The sequence below is a fragment of the Nicotiana sylvestris genome, chromosome 1 (genome assembly GCF_000393655.2).
Source record: "Nicotiana sylvestris chromosome 1, ASM39365v2, whole genome shotgun sequence".
NCBI classification, from domain to species: domain Eukaryota; kingdom Viridiplantae; phylum Streptophyta; class Magnoliopsida; order Solanales; family Solanaceae; genus Nicotiana; species Nicotiana sylvestris.
The window spans coordinates 52243395-52264807 of record NC_091057.1 but is presented as its reverse complement, the minus strand read 5'-3'; the positions used below and the strand labels follow the sequence as shown (position 1 = coordinate 52264807).

General features: G+C 41.9%; 1 protein-coding gene across 1 annotated transcript; it reads left to right on the top strand.

Moving 5' to 3' along the window:
- The first annotated feature begins 13895 nt into the window (after positions 1 to 13895).
- Positions 13896 to 18033, top strand: LOC138870077 (uncharacterized). The gene is made up of 5 exons (XM_070147629.1): positions 13896 to 14168; positions 14851 to 15341; positions 15479 to 15655; positions 15870 to 16207; positions 17126 to 18033. The coding sequence occupies exons 1-5, from the start codon at positions 13896 to 13898 to the stop codon at positions 18031 to 18033; spliced, it is 2187 nt and encodes a 728-aa protein (XP_070003730.1).
- The last annotated feature ends 3380 nt before the right edge of the window (positions 18034 to 21413 follow it).

Genomic DNA, 21413 nt, shown 5'->3' with positions numbered 1-21413 from the left:
ATTTTCACATGGTCATATGATGACATGACCGGCTTGAGCACGTCTATAGTGGATCACAAGTTGCCTACTAATCCCATGTGTCCGCTAGTCAAGCAGAAACTCTGGAAGTTCAAACCAGATATGAGCCTGAAAATCAAGGAGGAAGTTACCAAGCAGATCAAAGCCAAAGTTCTCTATGTAGTTGAGTACCCAACTTGGTTAGCTAACATTGTGCCAGTTTTGAAGAAGGATGGGAAGGTTAGAGGATGTGTTGACTACCGGGATTTAAATGGAGCAAGTCCCAAGGACGACTTCCCACTGCCAAATATACACATCCTGATTGACAACTGCGCCAAGCATGAACTCCAATCCTTCATAGATTGTTCGCAGGTTATCACCAGATTTGGATGGATGAAGAAGATGCAGAGACAACAGCTTTCATCATACCGTATGGTGTATACTGTTACAAGATGATGCCATTCGGTTTGAAGAATGCTGGGGCCACTTACATGAGAGCCATGACAACCATCTTCCATGATATGATACATAAAGAAATAGAGGTGTATGTGGAAGATGTTATTATCAAATCCAAGAGTGCCACAAATCACATAGTGGACCTGAGAAAGTTCTTTGACAGGCTAAGGAGGTACAATTTGAAACTGAACCCCGCAAAGTGTGCATTCGGGGTTCCCGCAAGAAAATTATTAGGATTCATCATCAGTCGCCGAGGAATCGAGCTGGATCCATCAAAAGTCAAGGCTATTCAGGAGTTACCACCACCTAAGAGCAAAAAGGATGTGATGAGCTTCCTAGGACGTCTCAACAATATCAGCCACATCATAGCACAATCCACAGTCATATGTGAACCCATCTTCAAAATGATGAGAAAAGATGTTGAAACAAGCTGGACAGAGGATTGTCAGAAAGCTTTTGACAAGATCAAGGAATACCTGTCCACACCACCAGTTCTGGTGCCGCCAGAACCAGGACGACCTTTGCTACTCTATCTATCTGTATTAGATGGAGCCTTCAGATGTGTTTTGGGACAACATAACAAGATAGGAAGAAAGGATCAAGCCATATATTACTTGAGTAAGAAGTTCACACCTTATGAAGCACGATATTCTCTGCTTGAACGCACTTGCTGTGCTTTGACCTGGACATCTCAGAAATTGAGGAATTACTTCTGTGCCTACACTATATACCTCACATCTAAGATGGATCCTCTGAAGTACATGTTTCAGAAGCCCATGCCTACCGGGAAGTTGGCTAAATGGCAGATACTATTAAGTGAGTTCGATATCATCTATATAACTCAAAAGGTGGTCAAGAGACAAGCATTAGCAGATCCTCTTGCTGAAAATCCTATGGGAGGAGCATACGAGCCTTTGAAAACATATTTTCCTAATGAAGAAGTCTCATTCGTAGGGGAGGACATTACCGAAGCATATGACGGTTGGGGGATATTCTTTGATGGAGCTGCAAATTTCAAAAGAGTAGGCATTGGGGCAGGTTTGGTATCAAAAACGGGTCAGCATTATCCGGTGTCTGCTAAACTCAGATTTCCCTGCACCAACATGGCAGAGTATGAAGCCTGCATACTAGGACTCAATTGGCAGTCGACATGAACATTCAGGAGCTGCTGGTGATCGATGATTAAGATTTGCTTGTGCACCAGGTACAAGGAGAATGGGCCACCAAGAATTCCAAGATATTGCCATATCTGCACCATGTGTAGGAATTGAGAAAGAGATTTATGAAGATAGAATTCTGACATGTGCCCCGAATTTAGAATGAGTTTGCCGATGTATTGGCCACTTTATCATCTATGATACAACATCCAGATAAGAATTTAATTGATCCCATTTCGGTGAGGATCCGTAATCAGTCGACATATTGTGCTCATGTCGAGGAAAAAACAGATGGCAAGCCTTGGTTCCATGACATCAAAGAGTACTCATCAAAAGGAGAATATCTGGATCATGCAAGTCACACTCATAAACACACACTCCGGAGATTGTCAAATCACTTCTTTCACAGCGGGGGGAACTTGTACAGAAGAACTTCTGATTTGGGTTTACTAAGGTGTATCGACACAAAGGAAGCTTCCAAGCTACTTGAGGATGTGCATGCTGGGACCTGTGGCCCACACATGAATGGTTTTGTCTTGGCTAAAAAGATACTCAGGGAAGGTTACTTTTGGATGACAATGGAGACAGATTGCATTCAGTATGTCGGCAAATGCTTTCAATGTCAAGTGCCTACCGATATGATAAAAGTGTCGCCAAATGAGCTCAATGCAACAAGCTCACCTTGGCTATTCACCGCTTGGGGAATGGATGTTATTGGTCCGATTGAGCCCACTACTTCAAACGGGCATAGGTTTATTCCGGCAGCCATTGATTACTTCACGAAATAGGTAGAGGCTGCATCTTATAAAGCTCTAACGAAGAAGGTCATAGCAGACTTCGTCAAAGATCTATCATTTTCCAATTCGGAGTTCCCGAGTCCATTGTTACGGATAACGTTACTAATCTCAACAGTGATCTGATGAAAGCTATGTGTGAAACTTTCAAAATCAAACACAAGAATTCCATAGCCTATAGACCTCAGATGAATGGAACCATAGAAGCCGCTAAACAAAAACATCGAGAAGATACTAAGGAAAATGGTAGAGAACCACAAACAATGGTATGAAAAGTTACCTTTCTCTTTATTGGGATATCGCACCACGGTTCGCACATCAACCGGGGCAACTCCCTACATGCTGGTTTATGGTACCGAGGCTATCATCCTAGCCGAGGTGGAGATTCCTTCTTTAAGAATCATACAGGAAGCTGAACTTAGTGACACAGAGTGGATAAGAAGTCGCTATGAACAATTAGCCCTTATCGACGGAAAGAGGATGAATGCAGTATGTCACGACCAACTTTACTAGAACAGAATGTCTAGAGCTTTCAACAAAAGGGTCAAATCAAGACAGTTCGCACCTGGACAACTGGTATTGAAGAAAATCTTTCTACATCAAGATGAAGCCAAAGGGAAATTCTCTCCCAACTGGAAAGGTCCATACATGGTTCACAGGGTACTAACAGGAGGAGCACTCATACTTGCAGAAATGGATGGAGAAGTCTGGCAAAAAACAATCAATGCAGATTCAGTCAAGAGATACTATACCTAAATTACTTTACATTTCTCTTCTGATGTAATTGAACTACACTTGACCTGATTCTCTCTTAAGCGAGGATACGTAGGCAGCCTTATGGGTTCGGTCATATCGTCATAAAATTTCCATCCCCCCCAAGCTCAGAAATTGGGGCAGAATTTTAAGGAAGCCCCTCAAAATTCTGGAGCAAGTCCAGCCAACGCCATTGCATGCTAGAAAGTCAGTAATCAGTTAAGAAACCGGGGCAGAATTTTGAGAAGGATTCTCAAAATTCCAAAGAAGGTTCAGCAAGGCCTAATATCCGCAAACGGTCAAAGATCATCTACCAAACTGGGGCAGAAATTTGAGGAGGACCCTAAAAATTCCGATATAAAAGAACCACAATGCATTTGAGATGTGTTACAGTCACTAGTTTATCTATATATATCAATATATTTCTAAAATAACTCTATTTTTATCAATAATTGCATATTTTTCGAAACCTCTATTTTTGTAACAGCCAGGTGTCACCCAGGGGAACTCGAAAGGCTTTTAGAATGGAGCAAAGCAAAGCCAGTCGACAGAAGCACGAACCAACCTCCCCCCTACAAAACTTACAACTATTCTTTGAACGCAAGCACATTTGACGTAACGATAGTGCTCGCAAACATATATACACAAAGCAAATTCACTATCCATCCGGCCATCAGACACTGAATATATCTCTAGCTAAGACATACACTACTCTTATTTGCTACTCGCTCTTTGCATGGGACTAATCCCTGTCCCCCATATTTGCATGAGGCTAATCCATGTCTCCACATCTGCATGAGGCTAAACCTTGCCTCCATATTTGTATGAGGCTAATCCCTGCCTCCACATTTGCATGAGGCTAATCCTTGCCTCTATACTTGCATGAGGCTAATCCCTACCTCCATATCTGCATGAGGCAAATCCCTGCCTTTATATCTGCATGACGCTAATCCCTGCCTCCCATTTGTATAAGGCTAATCCCTGCCTCCATACTTGTATGAGTCTAATCCTTGCCTCCACATTTGCATGGGACTAAGCACCGTCCCCTCGGCACAAATATTGCTCTATTTCTAGCACTATCTATTTCCTTTCCAATCGGGCTAAGCTCTGCCCTCCATTTCAGAAGACTAAGCTTTGTCTTGTTAACATCACATTATTGCATATCATGGGCTGAAATATCGCCAATCTATCCGAAGGCATCATAGTCTAAAAGACATCATCCTCATAGCCGGAAGATACCATGCCATGGCCTGAGGATCCCTCAAATTTGCATATCATTATTCAAAGGCGTCATGGTTCAGAGGCACCATCTTCATGGACAGAGAACATCATTTCATGGCCTACGAATCTCTCATTAGACAATTTATGGCCCAGGACATCATGGTCTAAGGACGTCATCCCTAACCGTCCAAAGACAACTTTCATAGTCCAACGGGAACCTGCATCATGTTTAAATTTAAGCACAGTATACACTTGTATTGCTTATATTTGCAGGTAACCCGACAAGCAACGACTATCCTAGCAGGAGCAATCCCGCTCCATTTCTCTCAGCCATATCATACCCAACCATTCCCGTAAACCGTTCACTTACCCAGCCCTAGATGTTGCATCCGTTCTCGAAATGACTTCATCGGTATAATCCGCCGATGGATTCAGAACTACATACGACCTGATATTTAAGACCAGGGATATGTAGGTAGCTCAGAAGTCAGAGTGCGGCCTAATTTCTTGAACTGTTTTGCTCGGTCAAAATTGGCCATCATTTCTTTACCCGAAAACTGTTTCATCCTTCTCAAGTAAAGGGGGGCAGCTGTTGATATCCAATTTTCCCCAAAAAATTTTAAAATAGCATATATACCTTCAAAATCATGCATTAATAATAATTGGTATTTTTCTATAATTTTCCTATATTTTTATTAATTTATCCAGCATTTTATTTCCAAATAAATAATTACAAAATGGCATTTCAAATGATTTTAGAAGCATATCTTGATTTAACTTATTATTTATGGTCCTATTTAAACCAAATCATTTCATAATTAGCCAAATTGGCACCTTTTGGCTATAATTGCAATAACTTTGCAATTATAGCCCAATCATAGGATTTTACACTATTTTGACCAGAAATTCATCATTTGTATTTTTTTAATACTAGATAATCATTTTAACTATTTTCTATGCATGAAATTTATTTTGTACAATTATCAGCTATTTTTATAAATTATTTTATTTAATTTAAATGGGTATTTAACAAATAGCCCCATTTTATTTCAATTATAACCTAATTACACCAGCCCCAAAACCCAAATCAAATCAGCCCAAGACCCAGGCCTAAAGCTAAATCCTACCCGACCTAATTTTGCCCAAATCCTGGCCGTTGATCATTTTTGATCAACGGTCCAGGTTAATTCCTTCCTTAATTAACCTAAAAGACTACCCCCCAAACACTAATTTCTCTCATTCTCTCATCACTCTCCGCTGTCTCACACTCTCATTCTCTCTCGATCCATCTGCTAAACCTAAGCTTCTACTCGCCGGTCGTTGGCTCGCCGGCATCACTGGTGGTTCCACCACCACCCTTAGCCTCCATGGCTCCCCCATGCCGGATTATTGCTACCCTAAGGCTCTCAAGGGACCAGTGGCTGTTCAACTCACACCTACCGTCTGTGCTCACCATTCTCAGGCCACCTTTGCCTATCCAAGTAAGATCATTCTATTTTCCGGCTAGATCTATGGCTTCTAAGCCGAAATCTCTCCATATCTAGGTTATCTCTCTCTAAAACCCTAACTCATCTCTTGACTCTTTAGATCTACCATAGATCTGAGTATATTGTGAGTTATTTTCTTTATTTTCCATGATAAACTCTCCGATGTTTCAAAACCCCTCTTCGTCTTCAAGACTAGGGTTTCTTAACCCCTCTTTTTAAAATGACTTCTCCTCTGATTTTTAGTATTATTCTATGATTTTTACTATGTTTAAACGATTTATTTAAGTTTTTCTTTTATCTGACTCATCATGTTAAAAACCCTAATTATTTTTGTTTTAATCCGGGGTTCTGATACTATCTTTGCTTATCTGATTTGTATGTATACCTATTTCTCATGCATATGTTCTAAGCTTCTATGATTTTCTACCTCCTCGTTCTCATTAGGGTTTTTGATTTTTCTCCTCCCGCCTATATTATGTTTACTTTGTTCGTTGATGGAAATTTGTGGTGATTTCTTCTAATCAGTACTATTTTTAGTTAAATCCCTAATCTCCTGTGATTGATACCTTTTACGGATTTCCTATGATTGATACTTTTGCTGATTTTCGACCTTTAAATCATTCTCTTGCCTTATTACGTGATTGACTATGTTGTTGATTGATTCTTATGCTATTTCCTTAATTAGAACCTTATGAACTTAGCCCTAATGGTTTACCCTATACCTGCTATATTTGAAGTCTGTCCTTATTGGTCGTACATTGCTTTTTTCCTTATTTTATTACTTAACTCCTTAATTAAAGGAAAGTACTTACACTGATTTGATTCTAATTAGTCCATAGTTCCATAATTATTGCTAAACTATGATTCTTGCCTTATTCTCTACCTGTTTTCAAACTATAAGTACATGCTCTTTCATTAACACAACACACGAACACATTGGTTCAAAACTCTCTCTCTCACACTCAAAACTTTCTACTTTCTTTCTGTGATCACTTACTATTGTTCTAAGTTAGCCGGCAGCAAGCCAATGCTAACTATTATGCTCTCCTATGCTTCACTTTGTGTTTATTGTCTCTTTACTGGTATGTCCTGATTTCAATTCAAGTTCCAAAACCAATATGTTTCATTTACTACTTCAGCTTATCATGTGTCTGAATTGTTTCTATCTATGGTTCTGTTGTTTAATGGGTAATTGGCATGTTTACATTATGGCTTCATCTAGCATGCTAGTTCTACTCCCCTGGTAGTCTGTTTCAATATGACTCTATCCTGCTTTGAACACTTGTCCACTTGTTGTCCAGTTTTGATATGCACTTACTTTGCAAGCTGATTTGTCACTTTAGATGTCTGATTCTATGACTGTTTCTGAAATCCATATTGTGTTGGTATCACTAGCTATTCCCTAATCCCATAAACCCCCACAAGGACTGCTATGCTCCTGTGACTATGTGTTTACCTATATGACCTATGTGTCCCCAAATCCCTTTATCCCTGTTTGTGGTTGCTGAACCTACCTTGGTTCTATGTTCTCTGGCTATGTATGAACCTGTTTTGGGGTACTGTGTTTGGATTGTTGCTTACTACTCCATGTTTTTTTCAAAACTGTCTCTGTTGCCTTTTACAAAACTATTTCAAACAAGTCCCTTTTCAAACTGTTTCCCTGCTTAAATTTTTTCAAACACTTTCACATCTACTCTTAGGTTTTAAGTTCTGCCCCTTTAATGTGTGACTGCTTAGGGATCCCTATGAGATCCTTCTGAACTCTGATACATTAGAACTGGCCCTTCCACACTGCACTTACTCAACTATTACAAGAACAACAACAACAACAACAACCCAGTATAATCCCACAAGTGGGGTCTGGGGAGAGTAATATGTACGCAAACCTTACCCCTACCCCGAAGGGTAGAGAGGCTATTTCCAGGAGACCCTCGGCTCAAAAAAGCAACAGGAGACGATATATTAGTACCATAAAAATGCATAATAAAATAACAACAATATAGGAGATATGAAATACAGAATACGAAATACGAAATAGATGGCTGGTATAGTAAAAACTAGCAGGTAAAGCCCTGCATCAATAGACGAGCAATGACATTCTTAGTCTAACTACTAACTGGCTAGTCTCACTCTATTGTGCTGTAGAAATATTCAAAATTTTCCCATAACCTACAACCTTAATGCTTGACCTCCATAATTCTCTGTCAAGGGCCATGTCCTCAGTAATCCTAAGTTGCACTATGTCCTGTCTGATCACCTCTCCCCAATACTTCTTAGGTCGCCCTCTACCTCTCCGCATGCCCACTACAGCCAGTCGCTCACACCTCCTCACCGGTGCATCAGTGTTCCTCCTCTGAATGTGCCCGAACCATCTGAGTCTTACTTCCCGCATCTTGTCCTCTATAGGGGCCACGCACCTTCTCTCAAATATCTTCATTTCTAATCTTATCCATCCTTGTATGCCCGCACATCCACCTCAACATCCTCATCTCTGCTACTTTCATCTTCTGGATGTGTGAGTTCTTTACCGGCCAACATTCAGTTCCATATAACATGGCAGGCCTAACCACTGCTCTATAAAACTTACCTTTTAGTAACGGTGGCACTTTCTTGTCACACAAGACTCCCGACGCTAACCTCCACTTCATCCACCCCACCCCTATACGGTGTGTGACATCCTCGTCAATCTCCCCGATCCCCTGAATAACCGATCCAAGGTACTTGAAACTACCCCTCTTGGGAATGACTTGAGAGTCAAGCCTCACTTCAACTCCCGCTTCCGTCGGCTCAACTCCAAATTTGCACTCGAGGTATTCCGTCTTCGTCCTGCTCAACTTGAAACCTTTAGACTCAAGAGCATGTCTCCAAATCTCTAGCCTCTCGTTGACGCCGCCTCGTGTCTCGTCAATTAGAATAATGTCATCAGCAAATAGCATGCACCATGGCACCTCCCCTTGAATATGATGAGTCAGTGCATCCATCACCAGGGCAAATAGGAATGGGCTGAGCGCAGACCCTTGGTGCAACCCCGTAATAACTGGAAAGTGTTCAGAGTCGCCTCCTACTGTCCTAACCCGAGTCTTAGCTCCAGCATACATGTCTTTAATCACCCTAATATAGTCAACCGGGACCCCTTTATCCTCTAAGCAGCTCCATAAGACCTCCCTAGGAACCCTATCGTACGCTTTCTCCAGATCAATAAACACCATGTGGAGATCCTTCTTCCTATCCCTGTACTGTTCCACCATCCTCCTAATAAGGTGGATAGCTTCTGTGGTAGATCGTCCCGGCATGAACCCGAACTGGTTATCTGAAATAGACACCGTCCTTCGCACTCTCATTTCTACCACTCTCTCCCAAACTTTCATGGTATGACTTAGTAATTTGATGCCCCTATAGTTGTTACAGCTCTGGACATTACCTTTGTTCTTATACAACGGAACCATTGTACTCCACCTCCACTCTTCAGGCATCCTATTAGTCTTGAATATAACACTAAACAATCCAGTAAGCCATTCCAAGCCTGCTCTACCCACACACCTCCAAAGTTCAACCGGAATTTCGTCTGGCCCGGTAGCTCTGCCCCTTCTCATCTTACGCATTGCCTCCATGACTTCATCGATGTCAATGTTCCTACAATTACTTAATTCATGGGTACTGTCGGCATTCCTCAATTCCCCAAGTATAATATCCTAATCCCCTTCTTAACTTAGAAGTTTATGAAAGTAGGTCTGCCACCTCCTCTTAATCTGGTCATCTCCCATCAAAACTTTGCCGTCATCATCTTTTATGCACCTCACTTGGTCTAGATCCCGAGTTGTCCTCTCTCTCGCCTTAGCGAGTCGGAATAACTTCTTCTCCCCACCTTTGTTCCTTAGTTCATCATACAAATTAGCAAAAGCTATCGTCTTAGCCTCTGTCACTGCCATCTTCGCCTCCTTCCTAGCTACCTTATACCTTTCACTGTTCGCTCTCTTCTCCTCGTTAGTGCTCCCTACTAACCGCAGGTAAGCCGCCTTCTTTGCTTCCACTTTACCTTGGACAACTGCATTCCACCACTAATCTCCTTTGTGGCCACCATTGTGGCCCATAGATATCCCTAACACCTCTCTCAACGCCTTTCTTATACAGTCCACTGTCGTCGACCACATTGTGTTTGCGTCCCCACTACTTCTCCAAGCTCCCATTGCCGATAACCTTCCTTCCAACTCCTTAGCTTTATCCTTAGTTAAGGCGCCCCACCTAATCCTGGAGCGTCCTTGTACTGACCTCTTCTTCATCCTTATCCTAATACAAATGTCCATCACCAAAAGCCTATGCTGCGTTGAGAGGGTCTCACCTGGGATAACCTTGCAGTCCTTGCACAACCTTCTGTCGCATCTCCTGAGGAGGAGATAGTTAATCTGAGTCTTCGCCACCAAACTTTGGTAAGTAACCAAATGCTCATCCCAGAGGAGATAGTTAATCTGAGTCTTCGCCACCAAACTTTGGTAAGTAACCAAATGCTCATCCCGCTTCGTAAAACTTGAGTTCGCAATGACTAGATCGAAAGCCTTGGCAAAGTCCAACAGCGAAATGCCCCCTCCGTTCCGCTCCCCGAAACCAAAACCGCCATGCACCTCAGTGTACCCACCTGCAGATGACCCAATATGACCATTGAAATCTCCTCCTATGAATAACCTCTCAAAAGGTGGTATACTACGAACAATCTCATCCAACCCCTCCCAAAAATGCCTCTTAATATCCTCATCCAAGCCTGTTTGCGGTGCGTACGCGCTAACGACATTTAAAGTACCCTCGCCCACCACCAACTTAATAGTCATTAGTCTATCATTCACTCGCCTGACCTCTACCACGGACTCTCTAAGATGGCTATCTACCAGGATACCCACTCCATTCTTACCCCTCAGGACACCTGAGTACCACAACTTATACCCATCCACGTTTTTCGCCCTAGATCCGACCCACCTAGTCTTCTGGACACACGCTATATTAATCTTCCTCTTCTGAATGATTTTCTCCAGCTCTATGAATTTACTCGTTAGTGAACCTATGTTCCATGACCCGATTCTCAACCTATAGGCTCATTTGCCCCCTCTACCTCCCCTGCTACCCGTCCCACCCCCTGACCCCAGCCCCATACTCTGCCCCACCCGAGGACATGCCCTTATTCTATCATCCCAGACTGCAGCCACTACACCTACAACAATCTAGAGAAGACTCACTAGTGCACAACGGACAACGAATCAAAGTAGAAGGAAACAAGTGGTAACTAGTATCCTAGTTAAAAGGTTTAACTATTGCGTCGTAAAGTAATAGTAATTTAGCTAACACCAAAAGGGAAACAGTAAAACAGGAGGTACCAACTCCCGTTAACAAAACCTGTGGCTGAATTGCTGTACTCGATGTAGTTGTACGCTCACGCACCACTTCCTACCGCCCTTTACTGACACTTGCCCATGTTGCTCTCCTTTGCCAGTGCTCGTGCACCCAAATTGTCTTCAATACTTTGAGAATTCCTGAAAACATAGAAAATACCACGACCCAAAAACCAGAAGGATCTATCACCGCTACCACTGGTATATCCCCAACAATATAAAATGTACAAAGAAAGGAGAAGAAGAAAATGAGAATATAAGGGGGTGGGGCAGATTTGGGATGCAAAAAGGGTGGGGCAAGAAGACCCGATACTATTATATAGTTATAGTATTATATATCATTCCACCACAAAAATTCATTTGAAATTGAGAAGCAAGGTCGAGAAAGAGAGTAAGTGAGAAGACCACAGATTTGGAGTCAAACTCGCCAAAGCAGTGGTGTTTCCAGCGATGGTCACCAATTAGAGGTCGTCAGATTTGATTTTTTTGTGAATGCTTTTTAGATCTATGACTATGAAATCTGGGTGTGAGCATTGCCCGGGATCCCTTGAGGTCCTTAGGGAACTCTGATATACCCGGATTATATGAAAGTCTATGAGACAATCTGGCATTGGAAATTTTGGAAATCTGGGCCTATTGGTAGGCTCCCTATAGAGTAACTTCTTATTTTTATTATCTACTTATGTAATTCATTCGATATTGGCCTGTAATAATTTGTAAACGAATATGGGGGTTGGATAGTGAAAATAGGAGGGTAGTTATACATGTTATCAATATCAATGGGTAGAAAACATGCTTTAGGTTTATGTTATCATGTATATGCATTAGAACTCATGTTTAGGGACAATACATGCAAATCATATCATGTATTAGAAACCATGCTACTAGGTTTCATGTCTACTGTTTTCAGCATCTTATTTTGACGTCCTTATTATTACTTAGAAATCTTGTTTCTAGGATAAACAACAATATTTAAATAAACTGTTACTTATGCAATCATATTGTGACCTGCTGTGCATTTAGAAATCCTACTTTAGGAACCCTGCATATAAATCATTCTACATTTATACGTGCATCTTAGATACCATGCTTTAGGATCTCATTCGTACTTGCTCAGCCACACCTAGTGTAAACTACTGATTATGGAAGATGTAAAAACAACTTCACATTTGATTATCCTGATTAAAATAAACTGGTAATAATCCCTGCATTTTATAACACTTAGAACAGTATGCTTTTAGGTAAAATAACTCCTTTATTGTCCTAATATTTTTGGTAACAATAGTGCATTATCCTACGCCTAGGAAAGCCTTAGGTAATCCAATTTCTTGTAAAACTGGAAACTACCCCTTTGTGTGTATTGCTTAATGATTAACAAGCTTAAAATTAGTAGGCAAACTGATTAGGGCCCCTACTTCTGAGTTATAAAATAAATCTGCATGCCTCTTGTGTCCTAATACTTACCTAGACATCATGTCTTAGGGTCCTGTTTAACAATACTTTATTTGTGTTTGAGTCATGCTGTCTACATGCCTTATCTGTGGAGGTAAAACTGAGCCTCTTAGTTGCTCCTTCCCGTTCTTATTTGCTAAGAGTCCTATGTGTTCTTGCTTGTCGCCTTAGTATTTTCTTCTTTAAACCTTAGGGGTCTGTCCAGAACTGCCTATAGGTAGAGGTCCTAAATTCCTCCAGGACCATTAAGAAGGGACGGGTAACAACATGCAAAGGGTCGTTAAACAACACTCACTTTAGTAACCACTAAGGGGTGGGAATGGGTAGATATGGATGTGATGATTACGTGCTAATGTCACATGTAGCCCCTAATTGAGGAGTGTTTACCGGACATTGTGTGGGGTGATCCTGTATGCTAACCAACCTAGGACCCCTCCTTTCCCAAATTCCTTATGTTCAAAACTTTCTTTTATGTATACAACTTGGTCAAATGCCATGTCTTATTATCTGAGTCATACAAGGTCCAACATGCTCTATCTGCAATTATTTGTTTCAACTACTTATTTGTTAAAGGACTAATTCATAAGTATAAGTTCGGACGGGACCCACAGTTGTGGATCGAGAGGGGTTCCTAACACCTTCCCCTCAAGGTTATTTCGAGCCCTTACCCTAAATCTCTAGTAATGCAAACGAATCCAAGAGTTAACTGCTCTGGGTGCCCTAACGCACCATAATCCGTTAGGTGGCGACTCTTCAAATACCCAATTCCCAAAAGGAAATGAGTTATCACCCCCATGTAATGTCGAAACCCGAACTTCTCTCCGTGGAGGTAAAAAATAGGGCGCGAAATTAGGTGCAGTAATGGTGGCCCAAGGTCCCAAATCTCCACTCACATGCCAAACACCTCCACCTACATACTAACTCTCACCTCCCAAATATTCCTAACCCACCACCGCCTATCACACTTATAACACCCAGCCAGCCTACTATCATTCACCTCCAACTCATCTATATTACCAGAAACCCTAACCTAACTTTTATCGCAAACCACCCAGTCAATACATCGCCATTGCTGAACCCATCGACCAGCTGTACGAAAGATTAAAGGCTACTAGTTATGTCACCCCTATTCCTGCCGTGGCAATGGAGAATTCATCTAAATAGGTCAACCCAAATAAAACCTGTGCATATCATTCCAGTATGAAGGGGCACACCATTGACGAGTGTCGAACATTGAAATATAAGATCCATATATTGATTGATAACAAGATCATACAGGCAAAGGAAGCTATACCCAACATTCTCTACAATCCTCTTCCAGATCATAGGGGTGATGGGGTACATGTGATAGAGACGGATGAAGAATGGGATCCTAGGGGGTTAATCGGGCTTATTCGGGAAGGCGATGACTTTAAACCTGCAGTCACATTCACTCCTATCGTGGTACAAATACAGCCGTCAGTCGAAGTTGAGGTAACCTGCATCGGTTCCATTTGAGGTAGAGGTAGCACCACATGCAGCCACACTTGTTCCATTTGAGGTAGAAGTGGCCACACCTTTCACAGTGACAATAGCAACCACACCTCCTTTCAAGTCCAACTCCATAACTTGGGATTACGTTGTTGAAGCTATGCGAAAGGGGAAAACAAAGATGGAAGAATCTGATGTCGCACATGGAATGACCAGAACTGGAAGGATCTATACACCCAAAAATTTAGGAGGATCAAGCAAGGAGGCTGCTACCAAGCAACCTATCATTGAAACTGGACCGAATGATTTTTAGAGGAAAGTACAGGCGAGGGAATATTCTGTCGTCTATTATTTAAACAAAACCCCTGCCTAGATATTCATCCTGTCACTATTGCAGAATTTAGAGGTGCATAAGAATGCTTTGATGAAGGTGTTGAATGAAGCTTACGTGCCCAACAATATCACCAGTGGAGAAATGGCCAACATGGTAGGGCAAGTACTGGAGAGTCACAAGATCACCTTCCACGAGGATGAACTACCGCCTGAAGGGTTAAGTCATAACAGGGCACTGCATATCACGGTACAGTTTGAAGACAAATTCATTGCCAGAGTACTAATAGATGGGGGTTCAAGCCTCAACATTTGTCCATTGACTACTCTGAAAAGATTGGGCAAAGATTTCCAGGAGATACGGGCAGGAAGTATGAACGTGAAAGCATTTGATGGGTCTCAAAGGGCCACGATTGTGGAAATTAACCTTTGTCTACAGATGGGACCAACTTTGTTCGATATTGAATTCCAAGTGCTAGACATATCAGCTACATACAATCTTCTGTTGGGTCGACCTTGGATACATGCTGCTGGGGCCGTGGCTTCCACGCTACACCAGGTTGTGAAGTTTGAATGGAACCATCAGGAAGTAATCATTCATGGAGATGGAAGTAATCCTATTTACACCAGTCAAACCATCCAGATTATCGAGAATAAAAGAAGGCTAGGTGGAGAAACTTATCACCACATTGAACATGTCAATGTAGATGAGAAGGACAAATGGTGGAGTAATAAAATTGAAAGCATACTAGCATGGTTTGGGTACGAACCCGGCAAAGGGCTTGGGAAGGAACTCCAAGGCATTACCAAGCCAGTACAATTGAAACGTCACAACACAACTTTTGGGTTAGGGTACCCATATACCTAGCAGGAGTATAACAACTGGTCGCCACCATGGCGTGGTCCTTATTACCCTCTCGAGCGACCGGTACCACATCCGAGTCAGACTTTTCATCAGGTCGATATACTACGGGGATCTGCAGAGGAAGAAGATTTGGTTGGGCTAAAGAACCTGTTCCTAGAAAACGAGGATATGATTGCAGCGCGATAATTGAGGAGGAGGAGGAGGAGGAGGAAGGCCTCACCATTCAGACTGTGGAGAAGGGCGTTGTTCTCAGGAATTGGACTGCCACACCTTCCTGGGCCCGCCGAGTTCCTGGGTAGCTTGGCAATTAGCCTGATTTGTTTTATAGCCATGCTAGGCATTTAAGGAATTTTCAGTAATTCTGTTTTAAAGACGCATTTTGTTTCAAAATAATCGCTCGAGTCATCGAGCCATTTTTGTTTTGAGATATTTTTTAATTTAATCATTGCATTGCTATTTATTATTCATTATTATCTTTCACATTTTTCTTTCTACAACGTTATTATTAGTTTCTCTGATGAATCGATAACTGTGACATGTAATGAGATAACACAATATAAGGATAGTGACTCCGAAGAAGAGGATGAAATACCTGAGGAAGTTGTTAGAGAAGTTGAAAACTTTGAGAATAAACATAAGTCCAATATGGAAGAGACTGAAGCAATCAATTTGGGAGATCCCGAAACCGTCAAAGAGACTCGCATAAGCATTCACTTATCACCGTTAGAGAAGAAAGAGTACATTTGTTTCCTGAAAGAATATGAAGATATCTTTGCATGGTCATATGATGACATGACCGGTCTAAGCACATCCATAGTGTCTCATAAGTTGCCCACCAACTCAACGTGTCAGTCGGTGAAGCAAAAACTCAAAAAGTTCAGGCCAGATATGAGATCAAAAATTAAGGAAGAAGTCACTAAGTAGATCAAAGCCAAAGTCCTCAGGGTAGTTGAGTACCCAACTTGGTTAGCCAACATTGTACCAGTTCCGAAGAAAGATGGAAAAGTCAGGGTGTGTGTTGATTATCAAGATTTAACAGAGCAAGTCCCAAAGATGATTTTCCACTGCCAAATATACACATAATGATCGACAATTGCGCCAAGCATGAACTCAATCTTTTGTAGATTGCTTCACGGGTTATCACCAAATCTGGATGGACGAAGAAGACGCAGAGAAAATAGCCTTCATCACACCGTGGGGAGTGTACTTCTACAAAATGATGTCATTCGGTCTAAAGAATGCTGGGGCTACTTACATGAGAGCCATGACAACCATCTTCCATGATATGATACACAAGGAAATAGAAGTGTATATTGACGATGTCATCATCAAATCCAAGAGAGCCGCATGTCACATAACAGATTTGAGAAAGTTCTTTAAAAGGATAAGGAGGTACAATCTAAAATTTAACTCCGCAAAATGTGCATTCGGGGTTCCTGCAGGAAAGTTGTTGGGATTCATTGTTAGCCGCCAAGGAATCGGTTAGATCCATCCAAAGTTAAGGCTATCCAGGATTTACAACCACCAAAGAGCAAAAAGGACGTGATAAGCTTTCTAGGACGCCTCAACTACACCACCCGCTTCACAACATAGTCCACAGTAATATGTGAACCCATCTTCAAAATGTTGAGGAGAGATGTGAAAACCAGTTAGATCGAGGATTGTCAGAAGGCTTTTGACAAAATCAAGGAATACCTATCTACACCACCAGTCCTGGTCCCACTAGAACCTGGAAGACCTTTGCTACTCTATCTATCTGTATTAGATGAAGCTTTCGAATATGATTTGGGACAACAGGACGAGACGGGAAGAGAGGAGAAAGTCGTATACCACTTGAGTAAGAAGTTTACACCTTATGAAGAACGATACTCCCTGCTGGAACGCACTTGCTGTGCTTTAACCTGGACAGCTCAAAAATTGAGGCATTACTTCTGTGCCTATACCACATACCTCCTATCCAGGATAGACCCTCTGAAGTATATTTTTCAGAAGCCCATGCCAATCGGGAAGTTAGCTAAATGGCAGATATTGTTAAGTGAGTTTGACATCATCTATGTAACTCGGAAGGCAGTCAAAGGACAAGCAGTGGCAGACGTCTTGCTGAAAATCCTGTGGGAGGAGAATAGAACCACTAAAAATAACGAAGAAGTATCATTCATAGGAGAGGACATTGCTGAAGCCTACGACGGTTGGAGAATGTTCTTCGACGGAGCTGCCAATTTCAAGGGAGTAGGTATTGGAGCAGTTTTGGTATCAGAAAAAGGTCAACAGTACCCGATATCTACAAAGCTTAGCTTTCCATGCACCAACAACATGGCAGAATATGAGGTCTGCATCATGGGGCTCAATTTGGCCATCGATATGAATACACTAGAATTGCTGGTAATTGGCGATTCAGATCTTCTAGTACATCAGGTTCAAGGAGAATGGACTACAAAGAACACCAAGATACTACCATACTTGTATCATGTGCAGGAATTGATGAAAAGATTCACAAAGATAGAATTCAAACATGTACCCAAAATGCAAATTGAGTTCGCAGATGCACTGGCCACCTTGTCATCAATGATAAAACATTCAGACAAGAATTTCATCGATCCCATACCGGTGAGGATTTATAGTCAACCGGCTTACTATGCTCATGTTGAAGAAGAAATAGATGAAAAACCCTAGTTTCATGACATCAGAGAGTACTTGGCAAAGGGAGAATACCCAGAACAGGTGAACCATACTCAGAAACGCACACTGCGGAGGTTGTCTAATCACTTCTTCCAAAGCAGAGGGACCCTGCATAGAAAACTCTTGATCTGGGGTTGTTAAGGTATGTTGACACAAAGGAGGCTTCCAGATTGCTCGAGGAGATACAAGCTGGAACTTGTGGACCACATATGAATGGTTTTGTTCTAGCCAATAAAATACTCAGAGTTGGATATTTTTGGATGACCATGGAAACGGATTGCATCTGGTACATTCAAAAATGCCACCAATGCTAGGTGCATGCATACATGATAAAGGTACCACCAAATGAGCTCAATGCAACAAGTGCACCTTAGCCTTTTGCTGCCTGAGAATGGATGTCATTGGTCCAATCGAGCCCACCACTTCTAACGGGCACTAGTTCATTTTAGTGGCTATCGATTACTTGACAAAATGGGTAGAGGCCGCATCCTACAAAGCTGTAACCAAGAAAATCGTCGCAGATTTTGTCAAGGTTCGTATTGTTTGCTGATTCGGGGTTCCGGAGTCCATTATCACTGATAATGCCGCCAATCTCAATAGTGATTTGATGAAAGCCATGTGTGAAACCTTCAAAATCAAGCATAAAGACTCTCCATCATACAGGCTTCAAATGAATGGAGCTGTGGAAGCTGCCTACAAAAACATCAAGAATATACTAAGGAAGATGGTAGAAAATCACAAACAATGGCACGAGAAGTTACCCTTTGCCCTATTGGGGTACCGCACTACGATCTGCACATCAACTGGGGTAATCCCCTATTTACTAGTTTATGGTACCGAAGCTGTCACTCCAGCCGAAGTAGAAATTCCTTCTTTAAGGATCGTACAGGAAGCCGAACTCAGTAATGCAGAATAGATAAGGAGCTGCTATGAGCAACTAGCCCTTATAGAAGGAAAAAGAATGAACACAGTATGTCACGATCAGCTTTATCATAACAGAATGTCCAGAGCTTTCAACAAAAGGGTCAAACTAAGATAATTCGCACCGGGACAGTTGGTGCTGAAGAAGATCTTCTCACATCAAGATGAAGCCAAAGGTAAATTCTCTCCCAACTAGAAAGGTCCTTACATGGTTCACCGGGTGCTAACAAGAGGAGCACTCATACTAGCAGAAATGGACGGAGAAGTTTGGCCGAAACCAATCAATTCAGATGCAGTCAAGAGATACTATATTTATATTGTTTACATTCCTTCATATGATGTAACTGAACTGTGCTTGACCTGATTTCCATTTAAGAGGGGATATGTATGCAGCCCTGTGGGTTCCGTCATATCATATTAAAATTTTCATTTGCCTCAGAACCAGAAACTAGGGCAGAATTTTGAGGAGGACCCTCAAAATTTTGGAGCAGGTCCATCCAACACCATTATACGTCGGAAAGCCAGAAATCGATTCAGTAACTGGGGCAGAATTTTGAGAAGTATTATCAAAATTCCGGAGTAGATCCAACAAACTTCACTGCATGCAGAATGAACAAAAGATCAAACTGGGGCAGAATTTTGAGGAGAACCCTCAAAATTCTATCGCAAGGAAGTTGCATTGTCTCTAAAAAGTGTTACAGTCATTAGTTCATCTAATTTACTTGATATTACATATCACTATGTTTTCTAAAATAACTCTATTTCATCAATAAGTGTATATTTTCGAAAACTTTATTTCTATGGCCGCTAGGTGATACTCAGGGCAACTCGAACATGGCCTCCAGAGCGGAGCAAAGCAAAGCAAGCAGTCAAGGGCACAAACCAACCTCCCCTTACAAAACTCATGATTTTTCTTTGGATGCAGGCATGGTGAACATGATAGGAGTATTCACAAATATACACATATCAAAATCACTATCAATCAGGCCACCAAAAACAAATATATCTCCAGCTAAGAATTATTCTACTCCTATTTGCTACTTGTCACTGCATAAGGCTAAGTATTGCCTTCTCTTTGCATGAGACTAAGCCCTGTCTCAAATATTGCATGAGGCTAAGACCTACCTCCCTATTTGCATAAGGCTAAGCAATGCCTTCTCTTTGCATGATACTAAGACCTGTCTTAAATCTTTCATGAGGCTAAGCCCTGCCTCCGCATTTACATAAGGCTAAGCATTGCCTTCTCTTTGCATGAGACTAAGCCTTGTCTCCAATCTCGCATGAGGCTAAGCCCTGCTTCCACATCTGCATAAGGCTAAGCACTTCTTTCTCTTTGCATAAGACTAAGCCCTGTCTCCAATCTCGTATGAGGCTAAGCCCTACCTCTGCATTTGCATAAGGCTAAGCACTGCCTTCTCTTTGCATGATACTAAGCTTTGTCTCCAACCTTGCATGATGTTAAGCCCTTCCTACGCGTCTGCATAAGGCTAAGCATTGCCTTCTCTTTGCATGAGACTAAGCCTTGTCTCAAATATTGCATGAGTCTAAGCCCTGTCTCCACATCTGCATAAGGCTAAGCATTGCCTTCTTTTTGCATGAGACCAAGCCTTGTCTCAAATCTTGCATGAGGCTAAGCCCTGCCTCCCTATTTCCATAAGTCTAAGCACTACCTTCTCTTTGCATGAGACTAAGCCTTGTCTCAAATCTTTCATGAGGCTAAGCCTTGGCTTCCTATTTGCCTAAGGCTAAAAACTGCCTTCTCCTTGCATGAGACTAAGCCCTGTCTCAAATCTTGCATGAGGCTAAGCCCCGCCTCCTTATTTGCATACGGCTAAGCATTGCCTTCTCTTTGCATGAGACTAAGCCCTGTCTCAAATCTTGCATGAGTCTAAGCCCTGTCTCAAATCTTGCATGAGACTAAGCCTTGTCTCAAATCTTGCATGAGGATAAGCCCCGCCTCCTTATTTGCATAAGGCTAAGCACTGCCTTCTCTTTGTATGAGACTAAGCCTTGTCTCAAGTCTTGCATGAAGCTAAGACCTGCCTCCATATTTGCATAAGGCTAAACACTGCCTTCTCGTGAGATTAAGCTTTGTCTCCCTCTTCATAATTACTGCCCTATTCTAGACTTTGCATTATCTTCTTTCCTCGGTGCTAATCTCTCATCCAAAACTCTGCACACGACTAAGCTCTGTCTTGTTGTCACCTTTGGTATCATATCTCCACATTTCATGGGCTGATGTATAGCCAATTTGTCCAAAGGAGCCATAGTCCGAAGGCATCATCCTCATAGCCCGAAAACACCATGTCATGGTCTGAGGATCTCTCATATTACACATCATTATTCAAAGGTGTCATGGTTCTGAGGTATCATTCTCACAGCCCGAGGACATCATTTCATGCCTGCGAATCCCTTATCTCATGATTCATGGCCCATGACGTCATAGTCTAAGG